At 37.3% G+C, this 17,819-nt stretch overlaps 3 protein-coding genes and 1 non-coding gene across 5 annotated transcripts in view; 1 reads left to right on the top strand and 3 right to left on the bottom strand.

Moving 5' to 3' along the window:
- The window catches only part of ap2b1 (adaptor related protein complex 2 subunit beta 1), a 49,347-nt gene extending 48,592 nt beyond the window's left edge, over positions 1–755 (bottom strand). The window contains exons 1-2 of the mRNA XM_065284183.1: positions 617–755; positions 109–162 (exon numbers count right to left, since the gene is read on the bottom strand). Of these exons, the coding sequence (XP_065140255.1) occupies positions 109–145 (37 nt within the window). The 5' untranslated portion in view covers positions 146–162; positions 617–755. The remainder of the gene's footprint in view (positions 1–108; positions 163–616) is intronic.
- A 53-nt stretch (positions 756–808) lies between these two features.
- Positions 809–4,000, top strand: pex12 (peroxisomal biogenesis factor 12). Its single transcript, XM_065284184.2, has 3 exons — positions 809–1,139; positions 2,643–3,178; positions 3,267–4,000. Exons 1-3 carry the CDS (start codon positions 1,011–1,013, stop codon positions 3,652–3,654), a joined length of 1,053 nt encoding a protein of 350 aa, XP_065140256.1. The 5' UTR covers positions 809–1,010; the 3' UTR covers positions 3,655–4,000.
- Positions 4,001–6,794: 2,794 nt separating this feature from the next.
- Positions 6,795–6,890, bottom strand: LOC135774597 (Z30 small nucleolar RNA). The gene has a single exon (XR_010543758.1). It is a non-coding gene; the product is annotated as a Z30 small nucleolar RNA (small nucleolar RNA).
- A 4,433-nt stretch (positions 6,891–11,323) lies between these two features.
- On the bottom strand, positions 11,324–17,321 carry orai2 (ORAI calcium release-activated calcium modulator 2). 2 transcript variants are annotated; one of them, XM_065284182.2, is made up of 5 exons: positions 17,190–17,295; positions 15,260–15,349; positions 15,070–15,115; positions 14,499–14,734; positions 11,324–13,200 (listed from the first exon to the last, which is right to left on the bottom strand). In XM_065284182.2, the coding sequence occupies exons 4-5, from the start codon at positions 14,727–14,729 to the stop codon at positions 12,628–12,630; spliced, it is 804 nt and encodes a 267-aa protein (XP_065140254.1). In that variant the 5' UTR covers positions 14,730–14,734; positions 15,070–15,115; positions 15,260–15,349; positions 17,190–17,295; the 3' UTR covers positions 11,324–12,627. The 2 variants fall into 2 exon arrangements, with proteins under 2 accessions (XP_065140254.1, XP_065140253.1); XM_065284181.1 differs by lacking the exon at positions 15,260–15,349 and having other exon boundaries at positions 17,190–17,321.
- Between the last annotated feature and the right edge of the window lie 498 nt (positions 17,322–17,819).

Genomic DNA, 17,819 nt, shown 5'->3' with positions numbered 1-17,819 from the left:
TAATTGACTAGTATAAAGATCACAATTAAGACAAATGTGATTAACAGGCTAACATTGGACCTTAAGGATAGACAAAGTGTTAAAGTTTAAAGATGAACATTTACTTACCTTTTTTGTTTGTGGTAAAATATTTAGAGTCAGTCATTTTGACAGCTTCTCAATCTGAAAATGAAATCACTTATAGCACATTTACAGGCTCAACACACATCTTAAAAAGCACTTTATTCCTAAACACATATTTTATGTTATACAAAGTAATAACAGATACGATGTAATGCATTCGGTAAAATTCCCTAATATACACAGGAAACCATGAAGACAGTTATCTGCTGCATGAGAATGTAATGCTACGCAAACACACAGAAACACAACCTCGAAATAATACAACTGACCAGGGCACAAACAAACAATTTAAGTCAAATGTAACGTTTACATGCGAACTTAAACAGGTTAAATAAATATAAAGTGAATGAATTGGGCGTGATTCCAAAATGAACCAGCTATGCTAAGCTAGTGAAAACCTTGGATACAGGAAAATGATCGACTGTAAGGTTACACATCGCCCTCTCTTTTTACTACAGACAGCCAATGAAAACACTAAACAATGCAAACTCACCAGCGATATAAGAACTGACGAGAAATATAAGGATATTTTGTGAATGCAGCCCTTTCCAGCAGGGAGATGGAAGATGCGGTTTTAGCCACAGATTGGTCGGCGCTGGAAGATGGAGCGGACCCGGAAAAACAAAATGAAGAGCGGAACGAACACGCAGGGAAAATGCGGAAAGTCGGAGGATGTTAGATGTTACAGCGGAATCGAATTAGTGTAATGCGAAAAGACCTGGCATTTCGTGGAATAAATATTGCTTTTTTTGTTTGTTTTATGAAATTTTGTGTAGTTTTCACTTTTGTGAAAAATGTGAAAATGAACATTCTTAAAAGATTTTCCAGTTCCCATCATTTTCATTTTTGCTCGCTGATTGCGAAACATCTTCATTGATTCAGCAGTGATGGCGGAGAGAGGTGCACATTTAACAACAGCCGCTACAGCTGAAGATAACAGACCATCAATTTTTGAGGTTTTAGCTCAGGACTCTCTGATGGGTGCTGTCAAACCTGCATTACAACATGCTGTCAAGGTATTTGATCTATTCAATCATTGTGTGTTAACGGCATCATGTGACACATAAATTATTATAATTTTACTGTTATAAAACATTCACTGACCTAGTAGTCATTTTACAACGATTGACACTTAACATTTTTGTGATTTGATGTTAACCTATCTTGTTCCTGTAGATTCAGCTAAGTTAGGGCTGTCAAACGATTAATCACATACAAAATAAAAGTTTGTGTTTGCATAATATATGTGTGTGTAATTATTAGGTATATATAAATACACAAACATTCATCTATATATAAAAAAACATGATTTTAATATTTTTATATATTTTATATATTTATTTATTTATTTATTATACATAAAAAATCATAACTGTAAATTCATAAATATATACACACTCACCTAAAGGATTATTAGGAACACCTGTTCAATTTCTCATTAATGTAATTATCTAATCAACCAATCACATGGCAGTTGCTTCAATGCATTTAGGGATGTGGTCCTGTTCAAGACAATCTTCTGAACTCCAAACTGAATGTCAGAATGGGAAAGAAAGGTTTTGAGCATTTTTGAGCATTGCATGGTTGTTGGTGCCAGATGGGCCAGTATTGAGTATTTCACAATTTGCTCAGTTACTGGGATTTTCACGCACAGCCATTTCTAGGGTTTACTTAGAATGGTGTGAAAAGGGATAAACATCCAGTATGCGTCAGTCCTGTGGGCGAAAATGCCTTCTTGATGCTAGAGGTCAGAGGAGAATGGGCCGACTGATTCAAGCTGATAGAAGAGCAACTTTGACTGAAATAACCACTCGTTACAACCGAGGTATGCAGCAAAGCATTTGTGAAGCCACAACACACACAACCTTGAGGCGGATGGGTTACAACAGCAGAAGACCCAGGTGGTGGTGGTGTAATGGTGTAATGGTGTGGGGGATGTTTTCTTGGCACACTTCAGGCCCCTTAGTGCCAATTGGGCATCATTTAAATGCCACGGCCTACCTGAGCATTGTTTCTGACCATGTCCATCCCTTTATGAACACCATGTACCCACCCTCTGATGGCTACTTCGAGCAGGATAATGCACCATGTCACAAAGCTCGAATCATTTCAAATTGGTTTCTTGAACTTGACAATGAGTTCACTGTACTAAAATGGCCCCCACAGTCACCAGATCTCAACCCAATAGAGGATCTTTGAGATGTGGTGGAACGGGAGCTTCGTGCCCTGGATGTGCATCCCACAAATTTCCATCAACTGCAAGATGCTATCATATCAATATGGGCCAACATTTCTAAAGAATGCTCGTTGAATTAATCAGTTCTGAGGGCGAAAGGGGGTCAAACACAGTATTAGTGTGGTGTTCCTAATAATCCTTTAGGTAAGTGTGCACAAACTTTTATTTTGTTTGCGATTAATCGTTTGACAGCCTTAGATTCAACCATTCAATGCATCCATGTGTTGCATTCTGCTTCACAGTAATAGAGCAACCCAGATATCAATGCTGTCATTTTTCACAGATCCTCGCCACATCTAACCCTGCTCGCTATGGTGTTCTTTGGAGGAGGTTTGATGAGATTTATGCCCTCCTAGATTTGTTGTTGCAGCATCATTTTCTATCCCGCACCAGCGCCTCGTTTTCAGAGAACTTCTATGGTCTAAAGCGCGTAGGAACGGACAGCACACGTCCTGCGCACCTGGGGCTCCTCCGTAAGCAGCACTGGCGCTGTTTGCTCCTGCTGGCCCTCCTGCCTTACCTTCACAGAAAACTGGAAAAAGTTTTTGCTCGACAGAGAGATGAGGACGATTTCTCCATCCGCTTGCCGCAGTCCTTCACGCAGAAGTTGTACAGGGCCTTTCTGGCCGCGTACCCTTATGTGTGCATGGCCTGGGATGGTTGGGTGTTTTGCCAACAGCTTTTGTATGTCTTCGGCAAGGCACGGACACATTCACCACTTTTGTGGCTTGCGGGGGTTAAACTGTCATATCTAACAGCTCATGACATCCGCACCCTGGATCTCAAGCCATCAGGCCCGACATTTAACCCCAGTCAAAGGTGAGTTTATAAAAAGTCCAAGTAGTACATTTTTCTGGAATGGGAGTCTTTGTTGAAACTTTCATGAGTAAAATTGTTTGTTTTTCAGCATTGCAGAAAAATGTCAGCGTCTCATCTCTACAGCAGTCGGTGGTGTTGCCGTATCACTTTCAACCAGCCTCTCGATTGGAGTATTTTTTCTGCAGTTTCTAGAGTGGTGGTATTCGTCAGAGAACCAAAGCACTAAGTCTTTGACCTCCCTCCCAACCCCTCCACCACCTCTCCACCTTCATAGCGAGGAAACGTCACAAACACACAACAAAATCTGCCCACTCTGCAGGAAAGTGCGCACCAACGACACTGCCCTTGCTACTTCAGGTTATGTGTTTTGTTACAAGTGCATATACATCTATGTCAAAGCCAATCATAGATGTCCCCTCACCGGCTACCCCTCCGAACTGCAACATCTCATTAAAATATACACACCTGATGGATAGACCCATAGATATGTATAAAGGCTAGATGTCTTTCCTGCCCTGCTGGCCAAATTTGGCGGCCATCTTACCACAGGCAGCTCGCTCACTCGTAGCATTGAGTTTTAATGGTGCAGGTACTTTTAAATGACCATAACTTAATTTTTTACTGATTTCAAACGGTTTGGTTTGTTATAAACGTCAAAGATGTACCTATGACACTGCATACTTATACAAAAAAAAAATCATAAAACATGTTAAAGCATCCAGAATGATAGCCACGTTAATAACGTTTGTACGAAACCAAGCCGTTTAAAAATTGGTAGAAAATTGAGCAAGTTATGGTCATTTAAAAGTACCTGCACCATTAAAACTCTACGAGTGAGCGAGCTGCCTGTGGTAAGATGGCCGCCAGGTGATGACGTTAGAGACTCCGCCGTAACACATCTAGCCTTTATACATATCTATGGATAGACCAGTTTTACATTAAGCCTATTTTGTTCATTTTTCCCCACATGCCATATTATGAACTAATACACTAATTGTGTGATTTGACATTATTTTTGCGCATTGTTCAGATACACCCATTTTAGTGGTCCTTTCTGTGTATTTGATTACTGTACTCTATACATTTTACAGATACAAATATTTAATTTGGCAGTGAACAGGTGTAATAGGGCTGTTGACATGGCATGTTTTTGCTTTCCTTTAATAAAAAAAAAATTATAATGAAAGTACATCTGTAATTTTACGGTTGTTTTGCCTCTCATACTAACTTCTAAAAAATTCTTAATAGGCCAAATTACCAATAATCATGTTATGTATCCTAAAAATTGGAAACCATGTTTTCTATAAATGTACACACAATGGCAACTTTAAAGGCTACCCAAAATGTGGGCATGTGACTCTTCATGCCAGTATAAATTATTTCCATGAGTGTTTGGTAATTATGTCGATAAAATTATGTAATGGAAATTTTAGGTCAAGTGAAAAAAATTGCCTCTCAGATGAAACTTTCCAGTGGTGTAACTGTGAATTCTTTTAAATGTACTTCGAACAGTATTTGTTTTTAATTGTATTATAATTGTATAAAATTGTATTGTACCATCAAAGCTTCTTGACTTTCATCTCACCACACCATTCAAATTGTAAATTTTTAGTTTGGGCAGGTGTAAAGCAACTTTGGACATGTGCATTACGGTGCTCAGTGCATTACAAGATAAACATTTTATTGAAATGTTCCCTGAGAATCAAACCGATATCCCTTTATAAAGCATTGCACACAGGATCATTTCTAGGCATAGGCGAACAAGGCGGTTGCCTAGCTTATTGTAGCTTCTTTATGCATTTCGGTGAACGGTGGACTGAAACGTTGGTTGCAATTTGCAACCTTACCACTAGACAAACTAAAATGTACACTTTAACTTAATGAACAATGCAACAAAATTAAAGAAACTAAATGTGTGTTTAACACAGAATGGACAGCAAAATATTTTACCAGCATCAGACAGATGTGATTTGCCCAAAAGTATTGCATGTTTTTCAAGACCAGGGCCTGTTTTTAACACATTTTTAATGATAATTGATGTATAATAATTATCAAACAATGCACTTGTGATTATTTGTCCTTAAGAAAATAAACCTTGATTAAACTAGGGTAAAGTTTCATTTGTAGTAAGTAACCACAAATGTACTATGTTCTTACCGTGATAACAATGGCATTTTATTTGTAATAAAACTATGGTAACACAAGTGGTAGTTAAATGTAAAATATGAGTTGTGTCTTACCATGCTAAATATTACCCCGATTGTGATGCTTACTTTAGAAATGTTAATGCGATATGCGGAGGTAGTTTTTCCGCAATATGAAATTGGCAGGGTAAAGATGTCCATGTATAACTATAGTACAGTAATAAAGTGTTGATTCGGAATGAAGCTAAATTTGTCGTTCACATATGCAGCTCTTCGGTGTGGCCCTTGAGTTAAAAATATTTGCTTAACCCTGGTCCAACAGGTAACAACCTGGGTACAGCCACCCTATAATGCGATCCATTAATCTGGAGTACGGTCTGTCTGATGCATGTATGCCATTGGATCTAAAGGCTGTCAATTACTGCCTGATCATTCATTACATGTAAAGTTTGCATTTTCAGCACTCAACACCATCAATAGATCAAAGGTCATTTCAAAAATGTATTGAAAAGCACACAATTCCCTTTATACAACAAGTTTATTTAAATGCCTTGTTAGAGTTAATGCATGCAAGCGCTGTTGCAATCAGGGCTGTTTCTAGCCATTTTGACGCCCTAGACAAAACTCCTATTGGCACCCCTCAATTTGCATATATCATGATTTTTGCATAATGTGTTTTTGAACTTGTTTAGGCGGGTGCCAATAGGAGTTTTGCCTAGGGCGTCAAAATGGCTAGAAACAGCCCTGATTGCAACTGAGCTATAGAAATAAACCGGTACAGTAAAATGAAAAGCTTAAAAAAAAAAAAAAAAAAAAAGAAACATTTGACAACAAGAACAAGCCAGATCTTATGCACACAATGCCTCCCTCAGATTAACCCCTTAACCAACCAGACAAATGCAAATAATCAAAAAAATAAAAAGGTACTCTGCATCAAGGATAGAAAATGCAATTTATACAATAAATATTGACATCCTTTGGATTGTGTTGCAGAGGGGGAGAGAAGGCCTAAGTTAAGAAAACATCAGTAAAGTTTTCAAAAACAGGGTCACATAAGATGCCTCACAGAAGAAAGGCCTAAAAACATAGGCTGGATAAGGGTGCTGCAATTACTTGTTGCAATATTTGTGTACACATTACTTTAATAATATTGACTCAACAACAGCCTGTTTTAAGGGTTCCTTAAGATACCCATCTTCCTGATAAAAACATAGCAGGGCACAGAAGTGATGCACTACTCCCAGACTAAAAATACAGCTCTGGAATTTTCTCAGACCCATGAAGCCCATGGGACCTCATGTTTGGTACTCACCAAAAACCTCCTGAAAAGAAAGAAAGACACTCCAAGTTTGTTACTGCTGGCAATTTAAATGTTGGTTTATAAAATCAAGCATGCAAAGAAATACATTTCCCTACTACTTAGTATTTAATGAATATTAAAGCTCAAGTTTTCCATAAACCTGAAACATCAACAGCTCAGAGAGAAGATTAAACTCATTCAAACCTTGGTCAGTGATGCCACAGGGCAACAATACCAAGTCAGTTAAATTCTATTACTCATCATTGCTGCAGACATTCTTAACATACAATCATCCTTATTAAAGAAATCAAGTCACAGTGCAAGCCAATGAAGACTGAAAGATTGTCGAAAGGCACTTTTTCAAACTCCCATGATTCCATTCATGGAGTTTTAAACTATTAAATACATACTTTATGCCTTTTTGAGAGCTTTACTAGCAATACAGTATGACAGTCCTGTAAACATCAAAAATTTTAATTTCAAAATAGTTACCGTTAAGCCAGTTACAGAGCCACAGGATAGCGTTCCTCACTTTGAGACACAGCCTTTTGTAGTTTATCATGAAATTAGCAGCACTCTTGGTGCACCTGTTCCCACTTTATCATCATTAGCCTGTGACACCAGGCAACTTCATTTACATTTGTAATCATACCCTAAGGATCAGTGTGGTAATTGAAAGAATTAAGTAGTGTCAATGAGGTCAGAATTGTTTTTTAACAGGCAGTTCTCAAATGGCTTTAGTGCTTATTCAGTCAGTGTACAGACTTGCAACATGTTTCTCAACAGATCAGATTTTGTTTTTGTAAGTCATGCCGTGATGGGCACAACCATTTCATTTTGCTAATGCTGTATAAATATGTGAAATTAGAAGGTGCATTGTTTACTCAAATACTAACAAAATTTTGTATGCATTATAATAAAATATATCCACAAACATTTGGCCTTAACTGCAATGTCTTCTGACTGGGGTCATCTATCTATACTACCACACCCACAGTCCATATAATATATACAGTAGGATAGATATAGGATATTAGGATTATATAAAATATAAATATTCTATATGTTTTTATACATATCATAATATTAGATCAGTACTAGAACAAATGTTGTCCTGGTCTAATCCCTTCATCTTCCAGTGAGAGATTTTTATTAAAGGGAAACATCAAAGTTTTTCAATATTTTATGTATTCATATATATATATTGTATATCTATGTTATTATCTCAATTTAGAAGAATGAATACATACATTCCTTTTTCAATTCATGCACTTAATCTTTGTACAGCGCCTTGTGAATGTGTTAAAATTTAGCCTAGCCCCATCAATCCTTAGGATCCAAACAGGGATGAATTGAGGGGCTGTCCACACGGAGACGTGTATACGTATAAATTTGTTATCGTATTGGCGTTTCATCCACACGGATCCGGCGTTTTGGGAGACTGAATCCGCTATTTTTTGAAACCGGGTCCTAAAGTGGATAAATCTGAAACCGACACCCTTGCGGTTTCGTCTGTACAGCCAATCCGTATATTTTGTGAAGCGAAAACGTCATCACATCACGTGTCGGAAGCCTCACACGTAACAGCAACAACAATAACGGCGGACTACGTGATTGTGTTCGTGCTACAGAAGCTACTAAAGCCTTCTAGCTTTATTACAACAAAATCTATTGCTTCTATGCAATTGTAGTGACCAACAAGCGATAATGGACAACACCATACCTTGGTTATGCGCATGCTCAAAGTCTTCTTCTCCGTGTATAGTGTATATCTGTGGCAGAATTACAGCGCCAAATACTGGTCCGGCATATATACTACACCGCTTTCAGTCGGTTTCAGTGGTTTCGTGTTTACGGAATTTTTTTTTAAAGAGAAAGGAAAAAACATGATCGTATAGGGAATGCACTGGCTTCGTGAGGACATAGCCTTAGAAGCCACCAAACACTTCTATGTTTTCCCTATTTAAAGACTGTTACATAAGTAGTTACACGAGTACGTATGGTGGCATAAAATAAAACATGGCCATTTTTTAAGCGGTAAATATTAACAGAAGTTTGAGCAAGAGGGGGAGTAGTCAGGAAGGATGATGTTACTGCGCAGGGAGGTCGAAGTGCTGCAAACTAAGTAAAAAATCGCCACGTTTTATTTTGTGCCACCATACTAAATTCATCCCTGTTTGGATCCTAAGGAATGAATGGGGCTAGGCTAAATGCTAACAGATTCATAACGCGCTGTACAAAGATCAAGTGCACAAATTGAAAAAAGATAGGTATGTATTAATTCCTCTAAATTGAGGTAAGCACATAGTAAAATATTGAAAAATGGTGGTGTTTTCCTTTAAACAGGCACAATCTGCATTATATATGAAGAGCTCAAATCCAAAACTCTCCAAATGCATGCACATGATGTGTTTTCTTGTAAATAAGCATTTTTTATCAGAATTATAATGGATTCTGCCAACAAACTGGTATATCTGAATGGCCTGAGGCCAGGATTAAGCGTATCTGAAGCTTATTTAATGAACATATACGTTCCAAGAGCACTCTGTTAATATTATCTCATTTTTGACGGAGGTGGCGTTTAGCGGCTTTTACATCTAAGCTTCTTATATAACCTACGTCATTCAAATTACAGCAATATATTAGCAAATATAGCACTTTTGGGTCATTCTACAGAAACGTCCACTTTTGGTATGTCAAGATGTCTTATAATTGATTTTTTTTCTAACATTTAAACTTAGACCACATTATTAGATTATCTTTAACTGAGTACACATAAATGACAGCTTAATGATTTTTTTTTGTGTGCATGTACTTAAAGACTGCATACACCATTTTTTTTGTCACTATGGTGTTACCTTACTTCTTTATCAATATTAAAGGTGTTTATGAAATATTATTTTTTTCAGCTTTAAAGCTTAATTCTTAAGTGTAGCAGAATTCAATGAATTAAAATTTATCATCATGTCACATGTGAAAGATTTCATTTAATGTGAAAGAAAAAAACACAGTAACACCAGTGACACAACAAATCACCAGTCACTGGTGTTACTGATCTTCACTGGTGTTACCCATAAGAAAGGTAACACCAGTGACAGTAACACCAGTGACAATTTTCATAAAAGCTGCATTTTACAAAATTGCTGCTGCAAAGCATCAAACCACATGTTGGCAATCATTGTATACTCACTAAATTAAGCAGTTTAATCCATTTGTATTCTATTTTTTTTGCAATTCCCAAACAATAAAGGAGGTCACACCATTGACTTAAACTAAAAGCTCCATATGAAATCATGAGATAAATGAGAAGATTTCTGATATCTGATAACTGAAAAGAGACAGTGGACTTATATTGGCGTCTCTTCATAAATCTCCAGGAAAGTGAAAGAAGAAAGTCAAGTGATGTCATCAGTGTGATTTTGATTTAAAAATAAGAGCTTTTTTGTTAAACGGTAACACCAGTGACACAACTCCAGGGGACCACTACTTTCATTATGTATTTTATAATATTTATTTAGCATTTAGTTTTTTAATGTAATGTACATCATATATTTGAAAGTTATGGACTCATTATTGTATTTTAAATGGAAGAAAACACTGTTTTTGATCTCAAAATAAAGCATTTTCCCTCTGTACATGACTGTGGGGACGAGCACTTCTGTGGTGCTTGTAATTCTAATTAATTAATAAAAATCAAGCATTGCTACATTGATGGCTCAAGAAGGTGTAATTGTTCAAATACCATATTGTTTCATTTCAAAATATAAACATTTTTTAACCCTAAAAGTGTTTTTCAAGTGTAAAAATTCTGTAAAGGCTAGGGACAGAAAATGGACATTTCCGTAGAATGACCCATTTATGTTTTATGCACTGTGTGACATACTTACTTTGAAATTAACTTTCATAGTCACTGTCAACTTATCCCCAGCTGCAATCTCAGTGCATGTGCGCCTGCCAGTCACAGCTATGAAACCCGACCATACACGTTTCCAGCAAATGATCAGCAACAAGTTCATTTCACCCAAAAGCACAACTGGGTAATGAAATCAGTTTAATCCAATACACATCATAAAGGAAGTTAATATACCACCATTTACCAGAAATAAGAATGGGGTTTTACATACCGGTTCAAAATATGTTGACGAGATTGTTGGTTGACTAATTTTTTACAAGATTTAAAGGTCACAGACACTTTTAGGGCAAAAAACTATAAAAATGATAGCAATCACTGTAAAAAAATTCCGTAGAAATTGCAGCTGGGTTGCCGGTAATTTACCGTAGATTTACATTTATGATATTTACTGGCAAGAGTTTGTTCAAAGTTAAATGAACATTAAACATTTACAAGTCTTTGTCTTTACAGAGTAAAACTAAAAAAAACAGCATCAAGTAAAACATTCTGGGAAACAAAATCTGAAGCAAAAAACAGAAAAAGGTTGATGATGATTTCTGGTTCCCAGAATGCTTTGGATGAGGCTGTTATTGTATAGTTTTATTCTGTAAAGATAAAGACTTGTTAATATTTAAAATTTATTTAACTTTGAACAAACTCGTTCCAGTAAATAACATAAATGTAAATCTACGGTAAATTACCGGCAACCCAGCTGCAATAACATTGAAATTTCTACGGAATTTTTTTTACAGTGTACCAGGGTTTCAGCAACTTAAGTCCACCAATAATATTAACACAAAATTATGAAGTAAACAAAATAGGTTGTGTTTATTTAACATAAATTAACATACAAGTACAGACGGATGTGATATAACATGCTACTCAACAAAACACTTCTATAATAATTCCCCACATAAAGACGCCAGCTTTCACACTACATATATCCATTGCTTATCTACACTGACAGTGTGGCACAATGCATCCGAAATATCAAAAACGACCAAAGTATTTATTTGCACACACGCAACAAGAGCAAAGTGCTTGCAAAAGCCCACAAGCTGAGTACAGTGGTTACTATGGTCAAAGTTTCCTTGTTTGAGCATTTACGCATTAAAGGTGCAGTTGTGCTTCACACAGTCAATTCAATGATATTTGCATTCAAAACAAAGTTTTTGACACAGCGTCTGTGGTAAGAGATGAAATAAAAAGCAAACATCTGTAAATCTCGCATTGTGAGCAGATCGAACGGACGAATTGTGAACTATACTACAAGTGCACTTTTAAGTTTGTCAATTATTTAAGGCAGGCAGAAATTGGTGCAACTTCTTGTCCCACTGGAATGTTTTCCTCAATTCGACACAAAATTGTAACTCGGCTCGTAATTCTCCATTTGTTCTTCTCAGTCAAGTTTTTTCTTTGTATTTGTGCCTGTTCTTTACATATTTTGGTGCAAGTAATCTTTGTTCTTACCATTAACGGAGAAAATTTCAGTAGCACACAGGAACAACTTCCCTTGGGTTTTGTGTAAAATATGGACATTGCTTTTGTGCTTGATTATATTTTACATGCCGAACCGTCATAAAGACAAAAATACTGCACTACATGTAAGCGATAGTTGTGTTAAATGCAGCAGCTTAAATATGAAAAAAAGGAGCCTTTGTGGAAAATATGTGGACAACAACTCTGCAAAAACGTAAGTGGTGTGTCATAGCTCATACAGGCATGTTTCTTACAAAAGCTAGATGATTTACTCTTATTAGAAACTCTGGCAGTGACTCTGATCCTTACTGAAAACAAGTTCAACTCATTTGGTCTGTGGCACGCTATCGATCCAGGTTTGCATTGCAAAACTCTAAATGAAGACAAAAGCAAGCATTCATATGACATTCATTTTTCTCATTTAAGGCAAAAAACATAAAAATGGCACGTCCAAATGACCTACAGCCTAAAGAAATATAAATAAATAGCCCTTTGCTGTTGAAATCTTGTAAACTTTCTCTTTTTTGCTGTAAAGCTTTCTCAGTCATTTCCACCAGACGAAAAGTCGTGTCCCCTCAGAAGTAAAAATCGAAAATATGCCCAAAAAGTATTAGATGTGCTCATATGCTGGATGTCACACCGCTTGCAAACCTCGCTCGTGTCCATCCAGTTGCACTTTGATCTTGTGCAGTTCCTCGATCTCTTGATGGTGCCGCTCAGTTTTGTGGCGTACCAGTGAGCGATAGAAGTGGATGGTGAACACCACAAAGATCACTCCAACCGGCACCATGATGATGGTGGAGGCCAACGCGGCCTGCCACCCGCTATGCCCTGGCTGAACCGCGGGCGTGGTGCAGTTCTGCTTCATGGCCGCCAGAACCGACGCGGACTGAGCCCCAGAGTCAACCGGTAAGAACTTGATCCAGCAGAGAAGCACCACCTCTGCCAAGAACAACAGAATTCCCAGGGCGGTGGAAAATCCCCAGGCGAGCTCGATATAGTGGTGCATCCTTTCGTGGGGAGACTCGGAGACGGAGTTGAGATTGTGGATGTTGCTGACGGCTTCGACGTTGGGAAGGATGCAGGTGCTGATGAGGAGAGCGAAGAGGTGGACCGCCACCAGTATTGTGGTACACACGCTGAAAGCAATGAGAAGGAATCGCGGGTAGTTGTACTGCATCTCCAACTGTACCTCGACCATGGCCACCTGGTCAGGAGATCATTGGGAATAAAAAACGGTTGTTATAAACAGACTGAAAGCTGATTTAATGTTATAATAACCAGAAAACGTATAGGGTGTAGAGATATTAATATTTATTTTTAAAGGTGCAGTGTGTAAATTTTAGCAGCATCTAGTGGTGAGGTTGCGAATTGCAACCAACGGCTCAATCCACTGTCACCCCTCGCTTTTGAAATGCATACAGTAGTCGCCACTGGTGAAACATGTCGTCGTCAGAGACAACTTAGTAAAAAAGTTTGTCCGTTAAAATTAAAGGTGCATTGTGTAACTTTTAGAAGGATCTTTTGACAGAAATGCAATATAATTTACATCACTATATTATCAGTGGTGTATAAAGACTTTACATAATGAACATTATTGTTTTTATTACCCTAGAATGAGACGTTCTTATCTACATACACCACCATAAACTTTGTTTATACTCTCGCTTTGGTCCGCAACACGAGCCTCCACTGATCGCGCGCGCTTCTCAACAAACAGACAAGGGGTTTATAGTCTCTGTTGCACTATTCTTTGAAACGACAGGGGGCGACGCAAGCAATCGAGTCAAAAACAAACACAAAGAAAGGATAAAAGAAGTCCTTCCTGGTGCTTTTAACATCAGAGCTTGATATATAAATATGAGAACATGAATAAAACGCTAATCTCTTAAATATGTCTTTATTAAACATTATCATTTCATTAATGTAAGAATGTCTTCACATGTAAAGAATTCCTGTTTTAAATGGTAAGGTTTCCATATATTATTTTAAGAGTGTCAGATAAATAGTATATGCATTGTTTTACATGGATTGATCAAAGAGATACGTCACAGTCTTGCCTGTTCAGCCAAAAATCGTCTGGAGGTCGATCATTTTCGGATGCGGAGCCGACCAAATTGCTGACCACCAGCCACACAATGTCGCAAGCACTCTTGTCAAACAGAGGAGGGGTTGGAAAAGGACTCGATGCACACACGCAAGATAGTTTGGGCCTTCTCAGATCCGTTCGGCAAAAACACATTCATTTTAAATTACCCGAGACCTGATACTGCTCATATTATACACAACCAGTGTCCGAGGTATATGTAAAACTTTTAGACCCGAACCCGCTCGGGTATCGGTCGGACCTCTGTTTTCGGATCTAACTGGACCAGTGAAGACCTCTAGCTCACACGCACAGGCCAAGGCAAAGGTAAGAGACCAGCTTTGTGTTTAGGTCTGATGTGCAGCAGCTGTTTTTGAACAGAAATATATTCAGTGTACATTATTTACAGTAATACTTACCATTGCAAAACCAGACAGTAAGGCAGAGGTTCGACTGGAGGCTTTGAGCTTAGCCCTGCTGAGGTAGAGTTTTCTCCATGAAAGCGCCTGGACCGAGTGGTGGTTGGACGTGACCAGCTCCAGATAGCTGCGGCGAACCCAGTCTCTATAGTCCATTCCACTGCCATCCTGCAGTCTGTCAGGGCATCCAGGAGCTGGAGAGCCCATTGGCACGTTCAGCTCACTGCTCATATTAACTGCGAAAAACAGCAGATTATATATATTTTAGTTAAAGTCAACTAAATTTACCTAAAAGTACAATGGTTTTATCTTTAATGAAGATGTGCGATGGTAATTACATTTTATTTTATTTTTTAGAAATCATCAAAAAAGTGAACCCTACCTGTGAAATTCAGGCTAATCTAATTTTGAGAATAGGAGCATGAAAGTTTGATACCAAGGTTACATTTTAAAGGAATGTTCTTTACATTATGTAGGATCATTTTATGTAGAAACAGTAAATTGCAATAATAAAAAAAGACTTCAGCTAGGTTTTCACAGGTAGGGTCACAAATTTCAAACTAAAACATACCTTACTGGCTTTGCCTTGCTTTAGGACTGTTTGTCACCACACATATCTAGTTAAGATAGTAAAAGTAAGAAGAACAAATTCGTAATTATTTAAAATTTAAACAATGGCACATTGTCACCTTCAAAACATTATACAATTAAAAATAAAAACAAACATGATATCATAATAATTACAAGGCCCAATCCAATACCTTAAAACAGTTGTTCTCAAACTTTTTCGGCATGCGCCCCCCTTGTGCCTTTTGTGGCCCCCCCAAAGGAAATGTATGACATAAAACATTCTAAAACATAAAATTTGAATATTAAATTATACAATGTGGTGCTGTTGGTCTGAGATTTGATAACACAGAATTTAAGATATATGATTAATGAATGTATTTTATAAAATGTCATAAAACTGGGGCTCCCCAGCACAATCTTGCGGCCACCCAGAGGGCCACGGCCCCCAGTTTGAAAACCACTGCCTTAAAAAAAACACAACATATTTTAATGTAATATTTAAATTAATTCTGCACTTTATTAGATTATATCAGGGCTCAACACAAATCATCTTTTATTCTGGCTTGGTCGGGCCAGTGGTTCAGGTTTTCACTTGCCCTGCCAAAATTTTCACTGGCCGCACCAACAAAAAGATTTTAGTGTCACATATTTAAAATAATAATTCAAAAGTCAAATATAATTGTACCTATACATTGTATTCATCATTTGTTAAGACAATTGGCAATTTTATATGTAAACTCTAATTCTGAAATTTCACGCAACAACTAATAAGGTAGGAGAAACCTCGTGATGACTTAATATGTGTCTCGATGGTAACATTGCATAGAAATACATACAGACAAACAGCCACAGGCAGAAAATATAAGTGACTGAGGGTGAAATGTTTACTGGCCCGAGCGTCTCTTACACTGGCTCCCGGCCTTTATGTTGAGCCCTATATATTTTTTATTTATTTATATATTTTAAACAGTTACATGAGATTGCACAAACAGATTGTTACCTACAGACTTCCAATCTGTGGCATCTACTAAAAAATAACAACTTAAACTCTTTATGTAGATTTTTTGGTAGATCTGATATTATTTGTGATTCCCTGAAAACAGACTGCTCATACAGTTTCATCATAATCTTCATAACCATCTGCACCAGACAAGCAAGACTGCTTTCAAATGCACTGTAACATTTTACATAAACAATGTAAAACAGTGTTGTTTTATTTTATACTATGGCCTATTTAAAAAAATATTTCTGATCCATCCTATATAATATGCACCCCGAATCCATGCAACAACAAAAAAAAAAGAGCAAATGCTATTGACAGACACACAGATTGTCTGCATGGGTCCCCCACCCCTTAGAAAAATTAACCATTGTTTTATTATAGTAAAAGTATAGTAACCACATTTTTGGTAGACTGATTGTCATTTGTAATAACAAAAAAATGTATCAACAAAAAATAAAATTGTTTAACTATGGCTTTATTAAAACCATGGTGTAGTTACTATGGTTTTACTACAATTGCCATATTTAAAGTATGGTTAGTTTTCATAAGGCTGACATGAAAGTAAAAAAACACAAATTGCCTGATGTTTTTTGGATATGTACCACCACCATGGTAATACACTGGGTACAGTAAAATCACCTTGCATAATAATCAATAATCATTCAGTACCACAGTACATGCTGTGGTATCGCTTTAGTAATGATCTGGTGCTTAAATAAAAACTAGTCTGTGTGACATGCAGTACCTTCCCATAGCATTTATTATAGTTTTTAAGTTCGAAAAAATGATTGTGACTGCGGTGCATCGGCTATTTAAATGGGCATCGAAAGTGCGCCACGTCAGACGCAAAGCGCATCGTCTCATTAAAGACCCAAATAAAACTGCGCGTCCACAGCATTTATACATAGATGTCAACTAGATACGCATTTTTTAAGCATTGTCGGCTGCTTAACTTGCAAATCAGAGCTAAACCAAATTACCGCAGAGCCACTGATGTTTTTCTCATTAGATTTAAGTTCCCTTCCTGAATATCAGATAGCGCTCCTCTGGCGTTTTAAAGAGACGCATCACAAATCACATTTATATTCACAACTGTCTAATGTGACCATAGCACCTACCTTTGCTGCTTTATAATATTTGTCTCCACATCCACAAAAGGGGGAATAAATAAACAGTGGATTTGACTTAAGAGGGGTAGATACGGACTGCCCCGCTGCACGCTCACGTTTCCGCTCACTTGCTAGGCGTGTTGGATTTATGATGCGCAGACTGATTGGTGTATAACATTGAAGCACCGCGAGAGCGATTTAATAGCTGAGTTTTTGAGGTGCTCTCGCGATATCTTAATGTCATACGCTGATAGTCTGCGTAGAACCGCACAAAGCCCCAAACGCCTTCTTTCTTGCGCTGTAACGGTGTCACGTGATCTTCTTTACGCAAAGAGGGCGTGACCGCTGTCTCAAAAGGATGTTTAAACAAATTTGGGAGGAAACATAATTGAGTTAAAACCTAATGTTAACAAAAGCATTCAATAGGGTTTAGTAACATGTCTAAACAATTTAAACTACAAGAGTTTTTTGCTCAGTTTAAAAAAAAAAAAAAAACAAAAACAAAAAAAAAAAACAACAACAACAAAAAAACAAACAAAAAAAAACAAACAAGGTTACCCAAGAAGCAAAATAATACAGCTGCATGTCTTGCTTTAAGAAATATTAAACATCAAAACAAGAAAAAGCTATTTGCCTGTG

The sequence above is a fragment of the Paramisgurnus dabryanus genome, chromosome 5 (assembly GCF_030506205.2).
Source record: "Paramisgurnus dabryanus chromosome 5, PD_genome_1.1, whole genome shotgun sequence".
NCBI lineage: Eukaryota > Metazoa > Chordata > Actinopteri > Cypriniformes > Cobitidae > Paramisgurnus > Paramisgurnus dabryanus.
This window is presented reverse-complemented; position numbering and strand designations above follow the sequence as displayed.